The following is a 22,468-nucleotide window of genomic DNA, read 5'->3' on the forward strand; positions in this document are numbered from 1 at the left end:
GTGTTCTGAAAAACAATACCTTACATGGGCTACATTAACTGAGTTGATGGAAATGTGCCTTTATTGATTATCATTTGCTTTTCCCTACAATTACCTGAGAGTAAAATATTAAATTGTTACTTTATTGTTTTAAACTTTCTAATGGGTTCTATTGAGCAACTGAGCCATTTTGACTCTAGTTTCTCACAGGTTACTTGTGACTTGAAACAGTCTGGTTGCGTCCTACTGTGAGAGATTAAAACACTCTTCTCAAGAGACACTTGCTGGCGTTTTCCTGCTCTTTTCATAGCAAAGTGAATGCCTGGTTATTTCAAGTCCATTATTTCTGAATTTCTATATTATTTTTTGCTATATGTTCAAGCTTAAAATGATTTGGTACCATTGTACCATTTTGTGCAAGGAAATGCTCTGACTAGTCTTACCCAATTGGTTCCATTGTCTTCAGCATTAGTCTGAGAATGATTCACTGGGCTATGTAACACTTTTAACTGTCAAGAAATTACACCTATTTAAATGTTTTGGTTGAAAATACTCACCTGTTACTCAAAAATGGCTTTATCTTGCACCAGAAAATTTAGTTTTATTTGTAACTTTTTTGCAACAACATTTTATGACTTTTGATAAGAAAATCTTATTTTCCTGATTAATATTGACAGGCTTTTTTTTTGGTAATGGATCTACCAGACTTGCTAGGACATTATACAAGGAAGTTGAAGAAATATTTTAAATATTCTAAAAATTTGTTTAGATTCATGATGGGGTGTCATTTATGCTGTGTACTGTATGTCCCACAACAAGGCAACTGTTAACTTGCAGCGTTTATATCACTTTTGCAACAAATGTAGTCTAGTGGAGCTGCAGAGTCCCTGTCACAAGCTTTGTCCTCCAGCACCGTGTGTCCTGCTGTTTGGTTTTCCGTGGAATCCACAGGCCTCGTCAGGGTAGGGAGCATAGTTTTAAATAGTTGAAATGACCCTTACACAACGGCCTGTATCAGTATTTGCTGAGAAAAGATTGTAAACATAACAAAAATGTTTCAGAAGTCAATATAGCCTAGTATTTGTTTTACTGTCATTGATCATCAAGCCTGTCACATTTCTAAAGTTCCATTTTGCAATCGGGTCTGACGACTGTGAGGACGATTTACTCTTGTATTCTGCGTGTATGCTGGTTTTATGTAAGACTTTGGATGTTACATAACATCTTACTTTTTTTTTCATCTTACTTTTTTAAGTGTTTAAATCAAGACAGTTTACCCAAAAATGAAACATTTTCAAAAGTTGTTCCAAACATTAATCAGTTTCTTTCTTTTGTTGAAGACCAAAGAAGATATTTTAAACAATGTTGGCAACTAGACAGTTCGATTAGGAAAATTAGAAAAAAATAAAATAGACCTAGGCCTACTTATGGAAGTCAGTGGGTGCCGTCAACTGCTGGTTAGCAACAACATTCTTTAAAATATCTGCTTTTGTCTTCAACAGAACAAAGACACGCATACAGGTTTGGAACGACATGAGGGTGAATAGGCAAAATTATGACAGAATTATAATTTTTGGTGAACTAAGGCCTATTTTGTAAACCATTGAAGTGTTTTACAATTTTATTGCATAATTTTTAGGTCATTTATGTTCTTCGTTATTTGGAAGAAGAACTCATGTTGTAAATAAGATTTATAGCCGGGATTAACAAGCATTATGTGATCGGACTGGGTCGGGTGGGAGCTATTGCATTAAAGCTCATTTAATTAGAGAGAATAACCACCCCGTCCAACGGAGCGCAAACATGGAGTTTCCTACTAAGATAAGCGTCATTTATCCCACGAGAAGAACAGCTACATCATCCGCGGGGCCTCTATACGTAGCCTACTCGTATGGCCCTATTAAATGTGGAGTCGAAGAGACTGAGCACGAGAAAGAGTCGTTTAGAACGCTAGCCTCTTCTAAAAGCTCATGGCGTCGTTTCAATCTTAAACTTTTTAAATCTGTCATAAAATTTAGCATTTTTCAGGTAATGTATAATAAAGAGTGAAAAATTATTTCAGTTAGTTATTTTTGCGTAGGCCTACATATTACATTGTAACACTTTTGGAACAAATATTGTAATTTTCCAAGTAATAATTTGATATTCATTATTCCCCACAATACAAAATATATTATACTTAAAATATATGACTTCTTCTGGTTATTAAAAACACTTTTAAAAATATCATAATTTGGTCTAAAAAAGACATACAAATTGTATGTGATTGATTGCAATGTCTGGGCTTGTAAAACTATTAATATATGGTATAATTATAATTAAAACTCAAACTAATATATGGTATAATAATAATATCGATCATCCAGAATGCACAAGATTATGTACTCGTGTAGTGTAAGAGTTGGAGAGCTGGTCCAATAGGTGGCAGTAAATCGACTCGTGCTGTTTCATCTTCTCCACTAGAAGAAGAGGAAGATTTCTAAAGACAGCTGATGTGACAGCGATAAAGTTTTCAGCATGTAGGTATCACAGATTAGAACTCATATAAACTAAATCCAAAATAAATTGCATGTGTCTCTCACAAGCAGTCGAACGCGAATCGTAACCGCTTGCTGTGTTTGTTTATCTGTTCACTTCTCTGAAGTCTGTGTTGTGCTCTTGACTGTTCCGGCATGCTGTTAATGTTGTTTTAAAGAAGGAGCTTTTAGCAATTAATTTTATAAACGTAATACGATATCTTATAATCTCATGTCATATTTAAAAATGCTACATCAAACTCCCCTCAATTCTTGTCAGAGAGTCGCATTGCTTTTGACGATGAATGACTCCCTCGTTGGAGATTAGGCTACAGGTAAATTCGGGACACCTATTTTTGCCATTGAGATGACCGAATTTTTTTCTCCAATTATCCTGAATACACCTCTATTTGAGAGAGAGGAACAAATAGATCAAGGTTCAGCTTATAACCAGAGCTCAATTGATTTGAAAGTAAACCAGACAAAAATGGACATGAAATTCCATGGACATGTTAAATTACTTTAGATAGCTTTACTACGTCTCTCACCATATTAGGGCCTGCAAACATTTATAGCACAACCCTTTCAAAAACCCACACACTTCCCATCAGCATTTCACACTTGGCAATGGTAAAGTTAAAATAGCTGTTGAAAGCTGTTTCCTTTCATTACTGATCTAGAACCAGTCTCTCCACACTAAAACCACAGTAATTGATACCAGCTAAACTGACCCCAGGCCAGTGTTAAAGGAAGCTTACAGAGAAATGGATCGCTTAAGCCTGTTGTTTCCTGATTTTAGCCCTCGGTTGCATGAGAGACAGTTTTGAAATATTAACTGGCAGTTCTGTCTCTCTGAGCACCGCAGGTGAGGCTGGTTATTTTATTCTCAAACTTTTCTGTGTTTTCGTTTTGGTAGATTTGTGTTTTTTAGTTGGAGTGAAAATGGATTATAATTTATGTTGACATGCTGAATCTGAGGTTGCATCTTTTTTGTTAGTCCATTGATGGTTCTATCCTTGATTTTAGCAAAGAAACTATTACTATCATTCATTTACATTTTTACATATCCGTGTATGCATTTAGCAGTTGCTTTTATCCAAAGCGACTTACAAAAGAGGAACTAAAGCAATTAGTCAAAGAGACAGCAATATTCGTAATATGCAATGCCAGGCTTATTAGAAAACTAGATTAGAAAGCAAGGAAGTGAATATGAGAAATGCATGTTATTTTTATACGTGTGGTTCTGTTCATAATTAAAATGTCCTAACTAGTGATGAATCATATTGTCCGATATTTTGGGTATTATCAGCCGACAACTTTGTCCCCTTGGTCAACAAACCGTGCTTCCATTTGTGAACTAATCTATCTAAAATAGAAGTTTGTTTCATTTCAGCTGTTTTTTTTTTTTTTTTTTTTGTGCTTATCATTGAACATGAACATGATTGGTCATGAACTGCTATATAGGCCTATATATCAGAATTATATCGACCTCTGCCCACCCTGCTCTTTAGGTGCATTGAAAACATCATATTAGATGGTTTCTAGATATAAAGGGATAGTTCGAAGGTGAATAACTGATGGCAGAGTATTCCCTTTAAAAGGAAAAATCTGTAATTTACTCACTCTCAATTTTGGGTGATTTATTAACTTCCATTCATACATAGAAATGCAAGCAAAAGCGAAGAAGTTTGTACCGAAGTTATTTAATTTGCTGAACTCTGACCAGCAAATTTGCATAGCTCTGAGACATACTGAAAATGTGTCTAAACTGAACTTGAACACAAATGTCAAAGCTACATTTTTTTTTTAATCTCGTCTACAGTTGTATTCTTTTCTAGACTAGTTCACATTAGCATAAAGTCCATGTGGTGTAACAGGAATCACACATTCAGACAAACCCAATAGCCACACGTCAAGACCACACAGCTTCTTCTGCTATTTTAACTTCAGCAGAGAAAATGTGTTATGAGAAAAAAAACTACTCATGAAATAGGTTGTTGCCATTGTTTCTGCTTGTGTTTATTGCTTCAGTGCTTAGAATTACTTACAATGATTTTATTAATCTAGCTTTTGTCTGCATGTGAAAATGACACGTGGAAGTGATGTGATAAACTGTTGAGCGTTGAAAACAACTGCTGTTGCGACAAGTTAAAGAAATAACTGTAGAAAATAAGTGATTTTCAAGAAATCAAGTGGAGACTCCTCTGTTCTGCACACTGCATGGCTCATAACGGAGGAAGAAAAATGTAATATTGGGGTGTAAAATCCCTTTAAATGGAAATTTGTCATTTACTCACTCTCACATGATTCCAAACCTGTATTGAAGTTTCTTCTGTGGAACACAAAAGAAGATATTTTGAACTGAAAGCTGTCTTTTTCTGTACAATGAAAGTCAATGGGGTCCAAAACAACATGTTTGAATTCAAAATATAGTCTTTCACAGAAGAAAAAAGTAATAACAACACAGGGGTTAGTAGTAAATTAACTTTTTTTTAAATAAAGAAAGCTTTAAACTGCGAAGTAATCCCTGAGCTGTTCAAAAGCGACACTCTCTGACCCCAGTGTTGACCCCGTGTCCTTGGCGTGTGTGCAGGTGCGATGGCGACGTGAGCTGCGCAGTAGTTCGATCCGAACCTCTTCATGAGCGCTGGGACTTAGTGGAGGCGTGTGCTGAATTACTCAATGCCCAATGGCAACGCAGCTTGGGGGCGCGAATTCACTCACTCCGCCAGTCGAGCCACAGCTATCCTGTGTGTCTCCTGCTGCTGAAGGGGGAGAGGCGGAGTCAAGACGAGAAGCTAATAGGCCACGCCCGCTTGTCCCGTGTCCTGGGGAGCCGTAGTTTGTTTGTGGAGTCGGTGGTGGTGTGCGACACGCTGCGAGGGAAGGGGTACGGCCGTATCCTGATGGAGGCTGTTGAACGGTATGCCAAAGGACGGGGCTGCACCCGATTGTGCCTAACCACCCATGATAAACAACACTTCTACGCCCATCTGGGGTTTGTGCTGTCCAAACCTGTCCAAAGTGTCGGGACGCTGGCCTCCTTCATGCCTATGGAGGTGTTGCACAAGTTCTGTAGAAGCACAGAGAACGAGGAGGAAGAGAGGAAGTGTGATGTTAAGTTGTTTAACAATCCTGCACCATCTACACCTTCTGTTTTACCACCTCCTCCTCCACCACCACCTCCTCCTCCTCCTCTTCCACCACCACCTCCTCCTCCTCTACTCTCCTGTCCTCCTCCCCCTATTTCTGCTCCTCCACCTCCTCCATCTTGTCCTCTTTCATCCTGGGTTCCAGTAAGTCAGACTTTGGAGCAAACGCCATACACAGACAACAGAGGGTTGCCCATCTTCTGGATGCACAAGGACATCTGAAACTCATACACTCCTTCAGTCTGTAATTATTCAGGGATACACAAAAACAGTGTTTACAGGTTCAAGGGAGATCCCGTTTGAACTGTATTGACTGGAAATACTGTGACAATCTGAATGTGCCTTAATCAGTTTACTTTGTTTTAACTGTTATTTATTTTGTTTTTATATTTTAAAAATGATTGAAAGGTAAATCTTTTATCACAACCCTCTTAAAGGAAATGTATTTGCTGAGATTTTCTGTTGCTTTCAAATGGTTATTTAAAGAATAAAAATAAAAGCATTCTATAACTTCACATTTTGTGCTTGTCATTTAATAGGATCACGTTTGAGGTTGGGTTGTTGATGAGTAATGTTTCTATGGGCATTTCCTTTTTATCAACATTGGGATTTTATGTTAAAATGCACACGACTGTTCAAACGTTTGGGGTCAGGAAGATATTTAAATGCTTTTGAATTAAGTCTCCATGCTTGCTGCTCACTTCAGAATACAGTAAAACTGAAATATTACAATTTAAAATGACTTTTTCTATTTGTTTACATACGACACAAATATTAAACATACAGTATAATACAAAAATAATCGATTTGTTGTAAGTTTTAAATATATCAGTAATAAGAAATATAATGCATTAAACCTGTGAATTGCAAAATAAAGAATGAAAAAAGAAAAATAGCAACCTGAGACTGTATATGTATGTAGAGAGGGATCAGTGCATATTAGATATATTTATAAATGTATTTTAAAAATGTAATGATATTTTGTTTCAAACTCAGATTGTGATAGAGAAGCCAGAATTTTGTAGTGCATCTTTACAGTACAAACCTTCCATGTAATATCTCATGAGCTCATAAAAGTGGTGTACAATAATTATAATAATTATTAATAATTATAAAGCATTAGCAGTTTTAGATGAGTATTTTTTCTTAAACCAAGTACACAATTTGAATAGTTCCAGACTCATTTCTAGATTATTTGCTGCAAGGTATGTCACTTACAATGAATGACACTAATTGTGTGTATTTCATAGGCATGCATTTGAGATCTTCTATTCATCCCATCCTCACCTTAGCCCTATCAGCCATTTTGTTTCCCAGCAACCCTGTTCAGAATATGGTTCAGGGGGCGGAGTCTGTCATCGGGAGGCGTGGCTTTTCAGTGATCTGGAATATGCCTACAGCTCGATGTCAGCGTCGGTATGGAGTCTCCCTGCCGCTGCGCCAGTACAACATTATACATAACTCACAGCAGAGATTTCAGGGTCAGAATATGAGCATATTTTATCAGCGCCGTCTGGGCCTCTACCCCTACATCAACCGTCAGGGGTCAAAAGTCAATGGTGGCCTGCCTCAACAAGGATTCCTAAAGGCTCATCTCTCATTGGCTGAGGCGCAGATCATTGAAGTGTTGGGACGGATGTTCAGCGGATTAGCTGTGCTAGATTGGGAGGCGTGGCAGCCCATATGGATGTGGAACTTCGGGGCCAGAATTGCATATCGGAAATTTTCGAAAAAGCTGGTTAGGTGGAAACATCCAGATATGTCAGAGGAGGAAGTGAAATCCAAGGCGAAGGCTGAGTTTGAATTAGCGGCAAGAGCGTTTATGGAAAAGACTCTGCGCCTTGGTGTTCGCCTCTGCCCAGAGGGATTATGGGGGTTTTATGGGTTTCCCGGTTGCTATAACAATCATGGCCAAGGACAAAGCGGCTACACGGGGCAGTGTCACAATGGCACAGAGATTTTGAATGATAGACTGGCGTTTCTATGGCAACACTCCACCGCCCTGTATCCCAGCATTTATCTGTGGCGTAAGCTGGCAGGACATACACATGCTCAACTAATGGTGAGACATCGTGTACTTGAGGCCCTCCGAGTGGCATCCCAGCATTCACTTGGCACTGAAGCACTTCCTGTTTTTCCCTACACCAGAGTGGCGTTCTCACACACTTTGACGTTCCTGAATCAGGTACCTACACAAGAACACCCTGACCATTTCCACATAGTGTTTCACATTGTGAAGGTCAGAGCTCCGAGCTCCAGTCTTATCATGCATTAGTGGGCTCTTCACCTCCAACCAGAATAGACACTAAAAGAGGAGGGGGATTAGTTCCGAGCTTTTGCCCAGTACAGTAATAGTGATTCACTTCATCCTCATCTTCAAGTGGATGGTTCTCCTTTAGCCCAGATCCAAGCTCAAGTATGGGAATTCTTGGCCAATAAATTGTAAGCGCTTAACAATGCATTACTCTAGAAACTTGGCATGCAGTTCTGTTACTGTAACTAACCTCCGTACTCAAGGGGGCGATAGATTCAATCAATCTTTAAAAAACATTATTTTATCAACACTGTGAAATGTAATTTTTAGCAAATTTCAAAATTAATATCCATTTAAAATGATTAATTTGAGTGTTTAGTGTTCTTTTATTTATACCAAATATTAAAGCATTTTTATATAAGACATTTATAGGTTATTGAGAATATGAACATAATTCAGAAACAGACAGAATATAAAATTTGTGAATCCCTAGTTCTGACCACTGTTATTGTAGTATTATTTATTATGGCTATTTTTATTAATATTTACAATTAGCTTTTATTTAATTTAAATTTCTACTTAATTTTAGTTTACATTCTAGTAGTTGTCATTTAATTATTATTGTATATTTCTAAATAGTTTTAATTAATTTTTATTTCAGGGTTTACTGTACTAGTTTTTTCATCTAATATTTACATTTTATTTCATCTTATTTCAATTAATTTTTTTTTTTAGTTTCCTTTATTTCAGTTTATCATTTTAGTAGGCCTACTTAACTCTGAACTTATTTCAGTTATTTGCAAAGCAAACATATGTAATTTTCATTTGGTTTAAGTTTTTAATTTAATTATATTAATATTTTATTGTATTTTAGCTTTTATTCATAAACAACATTTCAACATCACTTGCTCTGACCCATTCTAGAGCATTCACATACCGGTACTTTCGTTTCAAGCTTAGAGTGTCTTAATTTAGGCTGATCTGACTTTAAAAACTGTATTATTGTGTGAAACGTTATCGTGTGTATCTTTTCAGACGGATTTGGAGCACACACTTGGTGAAAGTGCTGCTTTAGGTGCCGCTGGAGTTGTGTTATGGGGCGAGCTGAGTTTCGCCAAATCCAAGGTCAGCAGGTTAACCTGTGTGTGAAAGTTTATGGTCTAGATTTACCGCTGTCTGTGTGATAACCTAATGAAAAAAGTTCTGTCATATACAAACTGAAAATGTATAATATTCTATATTAGACTTAGCACATGCCTCATCATTAGTCATTGCTGGAGCTGTTATGATATATAATAAGTTTCTGTCTTTTTCCAGCGGCAGTGCGCCCTCTTGCGTGATTACCTAGGCTCAGTATTAGGAGAGTATGTCACCGCCCTGCAGGCCAGTGTGAGGAACTGCAGCGAAAGAATGTGTAACTCCCAGGGACGCTGTGCTCGTCAGGACCCTCACTCGGGTTACATGATCCCTCTACATGGTACCCATGAAGCTCTTCCTCTCAGCGACATGAGGTCAAAGTTCAAGTGTGTGTGTTATGAAGGATGGAGCGGAGAACAATGTGATCAAAATAATTTCTAAGAATGTGCAATCATTTCTGCAATGTGACATTTATGAGTTAAACAGGATATTCAATGAAAAAAAAATGTTGAGTGGGACCATCAGGAATTGATTGGATGGTGAAAAGTGGGTGTTACATACCAGAATGGAGTCAGATTTGAATCTTTGCTAAACAGTGCCTAAATAGCTATTTAGCTGTTTATTAACATTGTCCAATTGAGTGCAACAGTTCTGGAAGTATTTTTTCCCATTCATTTATTTACTGTAGGGACTTTAAAAAAAGTGTTCAAAAGTTATAAGTTATTAACCAAACCAACATGCTACGAGATGAAGCACAACTTATTAATTTGAAGCAAAAAAAAGTATTTGAAAGGTTCAAGACTGTGTACTTAGCTTTATAATGAGAAGAAGAACTATAATCTCATTGCAAATGATATTATTGAAATAAAAATAAAAATAAATATTTAAGTAGTTTGATTAGGACTTGGTTACGTCATTCGCAGCACTTTATGGGAGTGGGTTGGCACTAGAATGTATTTTTGCCCTGATTTCATTGTTTCGATTCTCTGATTAGTGGAGATTTAATCGCAGAATCATGCATGTAGTTTTTCACCAGAAATCATGCTGTAAAAAATAAACCGCTGTTATTAAAAAAAAATATTAGAAATAATGTGGAATGGCGGCTTCAACAAAAACATCAGTGATCAGTAAATCATGGCAACATATGGTTTTACATTACTTTAACTTATAAGTTATACAAATTCAAATAATTTTTAAGCCAGTTTAATGAAATTTAACTTGAAATGACTTGTATATCTAATTTGATTGCAACATAAAAAGAAAGTCATTTTAAAAGCACAGATAAATCATAAACAAAAAGACCAGGGACATAATTAAGTCAATTTTGATTTCGTCAACTTTAAAGTGCTTCAAAAACTCGACAAAATGTAAGATCCATGTCATGTAGAATTTTTTTTTTACTCTTTAATTCTTTTAAAATAATTTTTTCTCATAAATAGAACATCATGGTCTATATAATTATTTACAGTCATTGTGCTCTCAAAAGCACTCACAAAAGCTCACCATAGTGAATGTTCTTGCTCATTCAAAACATCATTGATCAAGCATGATTTATGTCACAATCTAATATGTTTGTTTACAGTGATATCAACTAATTAAAATATATTTAACATATCCTTTCCAAATTTCCTTGTGTGGTTTTGTATTATTTTCTGTAGTGAAACTAATGTAGCAAGTTGCCAACACGTGTACAAAACAATACTGGTAAAAAACAACACTTAAATCACTACATTGTCTGTTCACACTCCACAAACAGGGTAAGTGAATGTTTTTGAGCAAGATAATTGACTAATGGATTCCACCAGAGTAATAGAAGACAGAAAATCACACACATTGACGTAAAGTTCTGGATCATTAGCAGACTCATAATCAGTGCTCTTCTCTCAGTGTTGTGTCAGTGCAGTGTTTCTGCTGTCGAGTGATATGTTCTTATGGTCTCTGCTCTGCTGCAGCTGTTGTAAGAGTTGGGAGATTTCTTCAGCTGTTTCCTGTTTCTGTTTCACCATCTCCAGAAGTGTGTGGAGAGCACTGCTCTGCAGGACTGGAGGGTTAGTAAAAGAAAACAGATGTTAATTGGTGAAATAACAGTTTAACAGGCCCTCTAAATTAATGTTCCGGGTTCAATGTATTCAAAAAGCTCTGTCCACAGCATCCGCAGAATGAGGATTACCACAGAAAGTAATTTTGACAATTTAAAGGGCAAGTTCACCCAAAAATGAAAATTACCTCATGATTTACTCACCCTCAAACCATCCTAGGTGTATATGACATTCTTCTTTCGGACAAATACAATCGGAGTTATATTAAAGGGTTAGTTCACCCAAAAATGAAAATTCTGTCAGTAATTACTCACCCTCATGTTGTTCCAACCCCGTAAGACCTTCGTTCATCTTCGGAACATAAATTAAGATATTTTTGATGAAATCTGAGTGGTGGATCACTCCTCCATAGGCTTCTAAGGGACCGAAACTTGCTGGCCCAGAAAAGTTATTAAAGAGATCGTTAATATAGTCCAAGTGACTCCAGTGGCTCAATCTTAAGTTTATAAAGCGACGATAATACTTTTTGTGCGCAAAAACAAACAAAAATAACGACTTTATTCCACTATTCATTTCCTTCTCTCTGGGCCTCTAGTTGGTTCACGTAGTGTTTTTGCGTAGCGCGTCTGTGTTACACGTCACCACGTAAGCTCACTATTGGCCGACGCTGATCATGTGTGTGATGCGTGATGACGTGCAACACAGACGCGCAGCGCAAAAACACTACGAGGCCCAGAGAGAAGGAAATGAATAGTGGAATAAAGTCGTTATTTTTGTTTGTTTTTGCGCACAAAAAGTGAACTAACCCTTTAAAAAATGTCCTGGCTCTTCCAAGCTTTATAATGGCAATGAATGGTTGTTTCTGTTTTGAAGTCCATCAAAGTGCATCCATCCATGATAAAATTAATCCACGCAGCTCAGGGGGGTTAATAAAGGCCTTCTGAAGTGAAGCGATGCGTTCGTGTATGAAAAATATCCATATTTAAAACTTTATCGACTAAAATAACTAGCTTCCGGCAGACGACCACATACATACTACGCAAGTCGACTTGCGCCACAAGAGTAACTCATGGGATGTAGGAGTAGCATAAGCTTTGACGCCTCTCGCGGTTCAAACAAACAGGGCTGGGCAACAAACTTAAACTCCTCCGACATTTCTCTTTAAAAATTGTAATTTTAGACTTCTAATTCGTGACTGGTGTTTTGTTTTGCTCTATACTCTGCGCTTCAGCGTTCATCATGCGTCAGGCCAAGAGTTACTCTTCCACCGTAAATCGATGCGTACGGCCGCCTGCCAGAAGCTAGTTATTTTAGTCGATAAAGTTTTAAATATGGATATTTTTCATACAAGAACGCATCGCTTCACTTCAGAAGGCCTTTATTAACCCCCCTGAGCTGTGTGGAGCACTTTTATCATGGATGGATGCACTTTGATGGACTTAAAAAAATATACAGCTGATCACTGCCATTATAAAGTGTGGAAGAGCCAGGACATTTTTTTAATATAACTCCGATTGTATTCATCTGAAAGAAGAATGTTATATACATCTAGGATGGCTTCAGGGTGAGTAAATAATGGGGTAATTTTCATTTTTGGGTGAACTAACCCTTTAACAACAAGAAACTTTGTGTTCGCTCAAAAACAAATTGTGTTTCTCCAAGAAACTTTGCATTAGTTCGCAAACCTTTGCGTTCCTTCGCAAAACTTATGAACTCAAAGTTTCTCGGGGGAACGCAAACATTTTGCGAGTGAATGCAAAGTTCCTCGGGGGAATGCAAAACATTAGAGAGAGAATGCTCAGACATAATTTTTTCTACAATCATATTTTTTCCCTCATCACCATGTCCCTCTAACAGCTCCGTAAAAATGCAACGTTTCTCGGGAGAACACAATACTTTTGTGAGAGAACGCAAAAGCATTGAAATATAATTTTTCCTCCCATCTCATTTTTTTTTTTCCCATCATTGTGTCCCCTTAGGGACTCTGTATAAGTCAACATTATTCCACAAAAGCTGTAAATGGAGCTTAACTTATATCGAAGCCAACTTTTTTTTTTTTTTTTCATTTTAGCCTTAAAACACATTAATTAGCTTAAACAAACAGATATTCTCACCTAAAAAACTGAAGATAAGAATGAGAATGAGGAGGAACGCAATGATGGCTGCACATGCTAAGAAATAGTGTCGTCTAGTGGAAGTGCAAATGTCATTCAGTCGGCTCATACAGGCTGGTTGACCAGTTTGATAGACAACTGCCCGATCTTGCATCTGGAGGTTCCCGTTGGAGGAAGGAGGTGGTGGACGGGGTGGTTGAACCCCTGCCAGTGAGAGGTAGGTTTGAGTTGTATCGAAACCAACAAGGATTTTAAAGTCATACATACAGTCTCTTACATGATGAAATACCTTTGCTGTGCTGTTCAGAGTGTGTGCGGTGCAGGTCATTGATGGAATCGACCGAGTGGAGCTCAATCTCTGTCAGGTCTCGCTCGCTGACACGAACAAATGCTGGAGGAGGAGAAGGAGTGGACTTCATCATCACTCCCACTACTGAGAAACAGACAGAATGCAAACCCGATTTAAATATTTAAAACATAAATAAAAAAATATATATATTCTGTCATCATTTACCCTCCCTCATGCCATTCCAAACCTTCATGACTTTCTTTCCTCCATGAAATATTTCCCGCAATTACATTTAATGGGAACTGGCTACAGACACAAAAGCACCTGGTCTATATAGCTTTGTCATAGGCCTATGTGAACTTCATCATGTGAGAAATTGAAGTGTTCCAGTAAGCTGATAACAGTATTGGAATTTCATGAGACAGAGCAAGGAAAACAGTCTTCAGATTTTCTCCTTTTGTGTTTCCATTAAAGGGATAGTTCACCCAAAAATGAAAATGTTGTCATCATTTACTCACCCTCAAGTTGTTCCAAAACTGTATGAATTTCTTTCTTCTGATGAACACAAAATAATTTTTTTTTGAAGAATATTGGTAACCAGACAGTTGATGGTAGCCATTGACTTCCATGGTATTTTTTCCTACTATGGAAGTCTATGGCTATACAGTCAACTGCCTGGTTACCAATATTCTTCAAAATATCTTCTTTTGTCTTCAACAGAAGAAAGAAACGCATATAGGCTTGGAACAACATGAGAGTGAATAAATGATGCCAGTATTGTAATGTTTGGGTGAACTATTCTTCCTAACAAATAAAGAGCAGAAGACATTTAGATGTGTTAATGACTCCAACCCCATGATGAATAAACACTAAATTAACTGTAATGCCAAATAGTTTTACAGTTAAGTGCAGCTTTATTGATGTTAAATATGTGATGCAAAAGTGTTGTTTCTTTTTAACAGCTATATTTATCTCAAACATTTTGCCCACTTTGATGCATGACTAAAATCCTGTGTTACTTGTGTTGTACGTTTTCAAAGCCTGGAAACAGCAGTCCTATCTACTGAACAAACAGGGACATTTGTTTGTTTGATACTGTTCACACTGCCACTCAAAATCTAGTCTTTTCAACCCATAGCCCACACCTCAGATAAAGACAGTAAACACAAGTGCACTGCATTCACCAAACATCTCATCATTCCCTAAACCAGGACTCATGCGAATAGTCTCAGAAGAATATTGGCTGAATAGATCAAACTGAGATAGGGTGAATTCATGTGAATTCAACTTTTTGATGTCTCTATGGCCCAGACACGTAACAAATTTCTTGATGCCTGTGCGTGTGTAAACTTACCCTCAGACTGGCTTCATCAAACGCTAGTGGACGCCTGTTGCGTGGTTGCGTAGTGGACAAACACTAAAGAAAAGAAAGGTAGAGAAAGCCGCTGTGATTTGGATGGTCTCCTTCTCATACGGTCTGAACGTTCTGTGCCCGTCTCGTCCGCCTGGCACCTCTACCCCTAAACACAGCTCAAAATCCCCAGACCAAAAATAGCTGCAGACTCATGGACGAGAAGAGAGGTTATTTATAGATTTGGGGCCAAATAATCATTCAGTAGCATGCAGACTGTGTGCATTTTGTGATACAGGCATTACAATTTTGACATCTAGCGCTAGAGAGTTTAATAGTAGCCTATAGGAATTTTTATATCCACTAGATTCTTCAATTAGTATTGGGGTAGAATAAAAACTACAACATATATAAATGATTGTGTTTTACAAACTAGCGAATTGGTTTGCTATAGCTAGCAGAACGAGTTAAGATTCACATTGAGCGTCACAGATTCATAGATAAAATAATTGTATGTTGCCATATTTGTTTGTTACCTCTTTGTCACCTCTAATATTATATTTCTTAAGTTACGCGCCATATTCTTATGGGCTGTGGGAATTTCTCAACCGCACGTGCACGTCAGGTATTCTAACTAGCCTACATTTCCCAGGATTCTCTGAATTTATACGGCACGCTCCTTGTTTTGCAGTGAAAGCAGAATTACGAGTGATTCGAGTTCAAACGAGCTGACAGTGAGGTCGTGTTGCCTGCGCTGGGCTTTTGAAGAATTGGTGTGAAACTAAACAAAACACAACATGCTTGCTCGGGCTTTAGCAAACGGACTCTGTAACCGACTTTCAAGGGAAACCACGCGGACTGTCGGGTTGGGGGGAAAGGGGCGGCAGGACAGACAAGCTTCCACAGAGGTATGCACGGTACTGGGATCGTCAAAATCATCTGCTAACTAAATAAACCAGAGTCTTTGCAAAACCGTGAAAAAAGACTAAAGATGTATAATGGGGAAGTTTGCATGGTGCATTTCAGTGTAATTCTTATCTTGAATGATTTTGAATTTATTGCTTTAGTTTAGTCGTTCATGCGCGAGGAACACGCATCTGCTGCCAGTGTCCGCTCGAGCTGCTGCTGCGCTAATTAAGAGCACGAGAGCGTCCATCCGTTCAGGGTCCTCGCGGCTTTCACTCTGAATCACTGAAACACACTGATGCACCACTATTAAAATAGGGTCCCTACGGAGTGTTCACTGCTCTCTCACTCACTCTCTCTGCTCTCTTTGTAGAAGTTCACTTAAGTTGGCAATATTTTATTTCGTACGTAACACCCTGTAACGTCATCAAACGCAGACAATGAGTAGCGCAGTTTGAGTTTTTTTGAGTTAAAAAAAAATATATATATATAAGGTCATGCTCTGCTATTCTTTCTGCCTTTGCTAGTTCATTTCCAATGATCTCATGGTGTGACAGATTAATTACACCACATATTCCCTTTAGTATCTCAAATAATATGATCTTATGAAAAGTACATGTGTACTAATTGCAATGATTAATATTAAAATAATTGAACTGGTAATAGGGTCACGGGACACTGAATTCTCTTGAACTTCTTAACAGTGTGTGACACCTAAAGTAATAAAGATAAAGTCTCAAACACACACTCTCTCGGTAGATCAGATAGTGTCCTAGTCTCTCATTCAGACTTCTTAGTTGACTTTGGACTGGTTTCGTAAACTGTAAATAGCTAATGTGGCCTAATGTGTGGTGAGTGGCTGGACACATAGGCAGGAGCCAGTCCTTGAGGTCAAAGGTCACAGTACCACACCATAAGCTGATTTAGTATCACGCACATGATCTTATTCATTGTGGAATTTATTTATTAAACCCATGCTGGACAACATATAAGATTCCATGGAAATTAAAGTTTTTAAAAAACTATTAATATTATACTTTTTATTATTATTAAATAAATATTAACTGTATTTATCCTACATGATTTATTTGCACTGCTTTTTCTCTGTATCTAGGTGGCACCCAAGAAGACCCCGCTATATGATTTCCACAGGGCTCAGGGTGGGAAGATGGTGGAGTTTGCGGGATGGAGTATGCCTGTGCAATACAAAGACAGTCACATTAACTCACACATGCACACACGCCAGCACTGCTCCATCTTCGATGTCAGTCACATGCTGCAGGTCAGTGTGTAGACATTCAAAGTACTGCCTTTGTTGGTGTATGTAGGATTTTTTTTTTTACCCAATGCTGATTTTAATAGAGTAAAAAATTGTGTGATTTGAAAATTCCATCAGTTTAAAGTGCCAATATTCCTGACAATATTGGATATTCAGTATTATGAGGTAGTAGTGTGAAGTGCGTCTGAATGTGTCTGATTTGTTGCTTTCTCCTCAGACTAAAGTCTATGGTAGAGACAGAGTGAAGTTTATAGAGTCTTTGATTGTTGGAGACATTGCTGAACTAAAAGACAACCAGGTATGATGCACACACAGAGTGGTAATAACCGCAAATTTAGTCACCATGGAATCAAAAATGGATCATTCTTGTTTTTTTATGGAATATTATTGCAGTATATTATAAATGAATTATCTGTGCACATCATTATTTTTTCAGATGAATGTGCCCTTGTAATCAAAATAACTTCCAGGGTTTCTGTGGGTCTCAAAAAGGTCTTAAAAAGTCTTATTTTTCCCTTACACAAATTAAGGCCTTAAAAAGGTCTAAAATCAGAACAGAAAGACTTTATGAAAAAAGTTATGGCATTAAATGTTGCATGCATTGCAAAAAAATGTAATATCTTCATCAGTATTTTTGTCCTGTTTTCCAATACAAATATCTAAACATCTTATATACTTAAGATGCAAATGTAAAATGAAGAACAAAATTAAGTGCATTTATGCTTTATTATAAAAACATCCCTTTGAATTAAGTTGATTTTTCTAATTAAGTTTTAAGAATGAAGTTTTTGTTTTAAGCGTAAACTCACTTCATTTTGATCAGTTTCACAGAAAACAAGACTTTTTGTATCTCCAGTAATTGCATCTTAATTTAAGAATCTTTAGACAATTGTACTGGAAAACAAGACAAAAACACTGTGGAAGAACATCACTTTTTTTTGCAGTGTGATCAGAAGATAGAGTAAACGTTATGTCCGTATTCTAATAGTTGAGAGCAGAGGTATTCAAGCTACTTTTTTTGTAAAATGAATTGAAAAGTAGTGGATATCTGTTGGATGTTGTATTTTCAAACTCATTGTGTTTCTCTCTAGACATCAACATATTGACGTATTGTATTCCCTTCAATACATTCCTTACTTCCAACCTGTCACTCACATGAGATTGCATCAATAGCAAACCACAACCATGCAATCAATTCCCAACGGACAAAGTCAAGTTCTGCCCTACACATGTTCGAGAATCCGTTTCATTTAGATATACATCGTAATAGGGAAGAAAAGCTTTAAATAATAAAAAAAAATTGCTTAGTCATCCAAAAAACATTTTTTTCCCCTAGGGCACTCTCTCCCTCTTCACAAACGCTAAAGGAGGAATCATGGATGATCTGATTGTGACCAAGACAGATCAGGAGTACCTGTATGTTGTCTCCAATGCTGGCTGTGCAGACAAAGACTCTGCTCATATGCAGGCCAGTAAAAGTTCATGAAAATAAAAAATGCTCATCGTTTGATTGTGATTGGTTGATCATGGCATTTAAATATTTGTAATAATGACTGTGAAAAAGTAATGTAGATATTGCAAAGATTATATTAACATGAAACACCACAAGGCGGCATCCAAATTCCTTAACATTTTTTTTCATTTCCAGTTTTATTACATACTATTGGGTATGATTCATTAATGTAGTAATGCAGTTTAATGTTTATTTATGAGTAGTTATGTTTATTTGTGTGCATGTGTTTTTTGCTCACAAGTTTGTGTTTGTTTGTAGGCCAGGCTGCAGGAGTTTAAGTCAGGAGGTTATGATGTAGATTTGGAGTTCATGGAAGAAAGTCTCATTGCTCTGCAGGGTAAGTTGTGGATCTGTGATATACTTGCATGGTAATACTGTACACATTCCTGATTTATTCCTTTAGAATACATTGGTGTGTGTGTGTGTTTTAAATGTATTATGTACATTTTCAGGCATTTGATTGATTGTATGTTTTTTCATGTATACGCAGGCCCATCAATGGACCAAGTTCTGCAGAAAGGTGTGGGTGATGACCTCAGGAAGCTGACCTTTATGACCAGTGTTTTGACCACAGTGTTTGGCATCCAGGGCTGCAGGGTCACACGCTGTGGATATACAGGGGAGGATGGAGTTGAGGTGTGTGTGATCTCCATCTGATTGTATGACAACTATCCTGATATTATTTACTACAATTCAGAAGTTTGTTGTCAATAAGATTTATATATTTCCACAAAAATATTAAAGGAGAACTCCGGTCAATTTTAACATTGAGGTCATTTTTTTGTAAATTTGGAGTGCTGTCAGTACAGAGAACAACGACAAAAATCGGTGTTGCCTACACCGTGTTATCCTCTTTTTAAAATTTGCACCCTGTTGACTTCAATGGGGCAAGTTTTAAACCTGCTTTTAGCCTCTTAACATCCTTGATGTGTCATTACAAGTGCCCAGCCATTGTGAGTGATTCCTTCAGAGTGAACACGGGTGAATCTGACTGCAGTAGATGTGAAAGAGATGAATAAAAATGATGTTATTTCAGCCAGCGCTCATACCTGTATTTACATCCTGTTTTCAGTTGAAGTCCACAGTAGTCGATTGTCGAGTTCACGTGCATAGGTTTAGTACGTACGATCATGCGCCCGAACTCGACAATCGACTACTGTGGACTTCAGCCGAAAACAGGATGTAAATACAGGTATGTGCGCTGGCTGAATAAACATCATTTTTATTCATCTCTTTCACATCTACTGCAGTCAGATTCACCCGCGTTCACTCTAAAGGAATCACTCACATGGCTGGGCACTTGTAATGACACATCAAGGATGTTAAGAGGCTAAAAGCAGGTTTAAAACTTGCCCCATTTAAGTCAACAGGGTGCAAATTTTAAAAAGAGGATAACACGGTGTAGGCAACACCGATTTTTGTCGTTGTTCTCTGTATTGACAGCACTCCAAATTTACAAAAAAATGAGCTCAATGTTAAAATTTACCGGAGTTCTCCTTTAAGCAGCACAACTGTTTTCAACATTGATAATAATAAGAAATGTTACTTGAGCACCAAATCAGAATTTTCGACTCCTTGTGTTTTCTGAAGGATCATAGAAACAGTTATTTTAACTGACTTACAGTAACTGTTTTACTGTATTTTTGATCAAAGAAATGCAATCTTGGTGAGCATAAGAGACTTCTTTCAGAAACATGACTACCGGTATTATAAGTAATTAGAGGCTCAAATCTCATATTTTGTTTTTGCAATATAGGAACTATTAGATCTGATAAAAAAATATGATCTAACATAAATAAGTAGCTAGTTTTAAACACTTTTTGGCAGGGCTTGGTTTGTCTTTATTTTTTGTTGCTTGCTTGTAAAGTTGAATTTCTTGTCTGTACACATGATTTATTCAGATATCAGTACCACCTGGAGACGTTGTCTCGCTGACTGAAAAGCTTTTAGCCAATAGTGAGGTGAAACTCGCTGGTCTCGGTGCCAGAGATAGTCTCAGGCTGGAGGCAGGACTTTGTCTCTATGGCAATGACATTGATGAGACCACCACACCTGTGGAAGCAAGTCTTGTCTGGACTATAGGTGCGTCAAGACTTTTATTTTCAGTTCTCATGAAAGTGTATTGGGTGTTAATCTATTGGTTTGTGTTAAGGTAAGCGCCGTCGACAGGAACTAGATTTCCCTGGTGCTGACATTATTGTTCCACAAATAAAGGCAAAGACTCAGAGAAAGAGAGTGGGACTGATCTCCACTGGACCACCTGTCAGACAACACACACCCATCCTGTCAACCGATGGGAGGGTTATAGGTAACAAATGCATTTGTGTTTAAAGTGCCACTATTATGCTTTTTCAGAAATTACCTTTCATGTATTACCTTTCATGTATTGTGTAATATAGATGTTTGTGGATGTAAAAGGTCTGCAAAGTTTCAAAGATCAAAGTGCACAATAGTTATTGTCTCCCAAAAGAAAGAACTGATTCTGAATTGCCTGAAACAATAACAAATGTTATTTCCCGCCCACTTTATTTTAGGTGAGGTCACCAGTGGATGCCCCTCCCCCTGCCTCAAGCAAAACGTTGCCATGGGCTATGTGGAAGCTGGCTTCAGTAAAGTGGGCACATCAATCCAGGTGGAAGTGAGGAAAAAAGCAGTGCCAGCAGTGGTCAGCAAGATGCCATTCGTGCCCACCAAGTACTACATGGGCCAGTAGACCTACTGATCATAAACCCGTCTGCGTTTAAGAGAGGGTCTGTCCTAGATCTGTCTGGAAGTATTTAGCACTGGATTACCACTGGAATGGAAACCAATATTAGAGATTATGTAAAGCCTGAGACACACATCAACATTGAGCATTCCATAATGCAAACTTTAAACACACAATTTACTTTTGTGCTATTTTAAGTAAATTGCATTCCAGAACATTTTGTAATAATTGCACAACGTTATGGCCACTTCACAAGGAATTCAAATCAGATTGACTTTCTGGATGTGGGATAGGGCCACTTGCTGTTAGTGTGTGTGTGTCTAACATAGAGCACTTGTGAGAGTGTGGAAAGGTGTTTTTTTTTTTTTTTTTTTTTAAAGAGAACTCTGTAAGATTCATTTAAAAAGTTTTCTACACATCTGGTTCATTTTATGCCAGTGTACTTCTTTAGTGTCATAGTTCTATGATAGTATTATTAACAATATTAGTCTGAATGAGATATATACTGTAATATTAGAAAAGTGCCTAATTTATCAGGTATAGTTTATTAATTAATGTCATCATCTTTTAACTTCAGACCAATTCACTGTGAAACCTTTCTGTCTGAAAGAACATTTACATTTGTTTTGTTTTTTTTGGGATGTGATTAAATAATACAATTTTATTTTATATAATTTTATAAACCTTTACCTGATTGGTAATATAGTAATACAGTGATAATACTGTTTGTACTGTGGGCTGTGATTTAAAATAAAATATATTAAAAATGAATTATAATATATTAGATTTGGGTTATTTGCAGACAATGACTTTGACTATTATAAAGTAACTGGGTGTAAAGTATGTAACGTTTTACGATGAATAATTTTAGTTGGTTAGTAAGTAAATTAATAAACAGAAAAAAGTGGGTAATTATATTGTGAATAATTAACTTGTGAATGAAATTTAATGGCCGATGTTGTACACCGGTGACGTGTACCACCGTCTCATTCTATGAGGATTACTAGCGACATAAAACCATAAATGTCAGGGTATACTGACAGTTCTGATTAGCGTCCTTATTGTTTTCAAGCAGAAAAAGTTCATAAAGCTGTAACTTTTCAGCAGACTGTGCAAATCCAAACATTTCTAAATGACTGATCATTATGGGAAATGTAGTTCTCAATTTTACCTCTGTAACAGAATTAAGTCAGTCGGAATTCCTACAGCGAACTACATTACCCATAATGCCC

At 37.2% G+C, this 22,468-nt stretch overlaps 4 protein-coding genes across 5 annotated transcripts; 3 read left to right on the forward strand and 1 right to left on the reverse strand.

Moving 5' to 3' along the window:
• The first annotated feature begins 2,433 nt into the window (after positions 1 to 2,433).
• Positions 2,434 to 6,162, forward strand: naa80 (N-alpha-acetyltransferase 80, NatH catalytic subunit). Its single transcript, XM_079897420.1, has 2 exons — positions 2,434 to 2,498; positions 5,089 to 6,162. Coding segments are annotated over exons 1-2 (783 nt in total). The 5' UTR covers positions 2,434 to 2,496; the 3' UTR covers positions 5,870 to 6,162.
• Positions 3,200 to 10,660, forward strand: hyal3 (hyaluronidase 3). The gene is made up of 4 exons (XM_079897417.1): positions 3,200 to 3,360; positions 6,898 to 7,832; positions 8,937 to 9,026; positions 9,219 to 10,660. The coding sequence occupies exons 1-4, from the start codon at positions 3,306 to 3,308 to the stop codon at positions 9,477 to 9,479; spliced, it is 1,341 nt and encodes a 446-aa protein (XP_079753543.1). The 5' UTR covers positions 3,200 to 3,305; the 3' UTR covers positions 9,480 to 10,660.
• Positions 9,618 to 15,435, reverse strand: LOC307173874 (uncharacterized protein). Of its 2 annotated transcripts, XM_079897421.1 has the most exons (5): positions 15,368 to 15,435; positions 14,835 to 14,897; positions 13,469 to 13,624; positions 13,192 to 13,395; positions 9,624 to 11,079 (listed from the first exon to the last, which is right to left on the reverse strand). In XM_079897421.1, exons 3-5 carry the CDS (start codon positions 13,611 to 13,613, stop codon positions 10,922 to 10,924), a joined length of 507 nt encoding a protein of 168 aa, XP_079753547.1. In that variant the 5' UTR covers positions 13,614 to 13,624; positions 14,835 to 14,897; positions 15,368 to 15,435; the 3' UTR covers positions 9,624 to 10,921. The 2 variants fall into 2 exon arrangements, with proteins under 2 accessions (XP_079753548.1, XP_079753547.1); XM_079897422.1 differs by lacking the exon at positions 15,368 to 15,435 and having other exon boundaries at positions 9,618 to 11,079; positions 13,481 to 13,624; positions 14,835 to 15,039.
• A 106-nt stretch (positions 15,436 to 15,541) lies between these two features.
• Positions 15,542 to 21,983, forward strand: amt (aminomethyltransferase). The gene is made up of 9 exons (XM_079897418.1): positions 15,542 to 15,739; positions 16,852 to 17,019; positions 17,234 to 17,314; positions 18,353 to 18,484; positions 18,788 to 18,866; positions 19,020 to 19,165; positions 20,431 to 20,611; positions 20,682 to 20,837; positions 21,064 to 21,983. The coding sequence occupies exons 1-9, from the start codon at positions 15,629 to 15,631 to the stop codon at positions 21,240 to 21,242; spliced, it is 1,233 nt and encodes a 410-aa protein (XP_079753544.1). The 5' UTR covers positions 15,542 to 15,628; the 3' UTR covers positions 21,243 to 21,983.
• Positions 21,984 to 22,468: the final 485 nt, after the last annotated feature.

This window comes from Squalius cephalus, assembly GCF_949319135.1.
Source record: "Squalius cephalus genome assembly, chromosome: 16".
Lineage (NCBI taxonomy): Eukaryota > Metazoa > Chordata > Actinopteri > Cypriniformes > Leuciscidae > Squalius > Squalius cephalus.

What these genes read in the sequence shown, in the direction of transcription:
- hyal3 (XM_079897417.1), top strand. Translation starts at nt 3,306, where the DNA reads ATGAGAGACAGTTTTGAAATATTAACTGGCAGTTCTGTCTCTCTGAGC. An exon ending in TGTCTCTCTGAGCACCGCAG is followed by an intron (nt 3,361 to 6,897) that starts GTGAGGCTGGTT and finishes TGTATTTCATAG; the next exon opens with GCATGCATTTGAGATCTTCT. An exon ending in CTTTGACGTTCCTGAATCAG is followed by an intron (nt 7,833 to 8,936) that starts GTACCTACACAA and finishes GTATCTTTTCAG; the next exon opens with ACGGATTTGGAGCACACACT.
- LOC307173874 (XM_079897421.1), bottom strand. Translation starts at nt 13,613, where the DNA reads ATGATGAAGTCCACTCCTTCTCCTCCTCCAGCATTTGTTCGTGTCAGC. An exon ending in CAGCAAAGGTATTTCATCAT is followed by an intron (nt 13,396 to 13,468) that starts GTAAGAGACTGT and finishes TCTCACTGGCAG; the next exon opens with GGGTTCAACCACCCCGTCCA. An exon ending in TCTTATCTTCAGTTTTTTAG is followed by an intron (nt 11,080 to 13,191) that starts GTGAGAATATCT and finishes CTAACCCTCCAG; the next exon opens with TCCTGCAGAGCAGTGCTCTC.
- amt (XM_079897418.1), top strand. Translation starts at nt 15,629, where the DNA reads ATGCTTGCTCGGGCTTTAGCAAACGGACTCTGTAACCGACTTTCAAGG. An exon ending in ACAGACAAGCTTCCACAGAG is followed by an intron (nt 15,740 to 16,851) that starts GTATGCACGGTA and finishes CTCTGTATCTAG; the next exon opens with GTGGCACCCAAGAAGACCCC. An exon ending in ATGTCAGTCACATGCTGCAG is followed by an intron (nt 17,020 to 17,233) that starts GTCAGTGTGTAG and finishes CTTTCTCCTCAG; the next exon opens with ACTAAAGTCTATGGTAGAGA.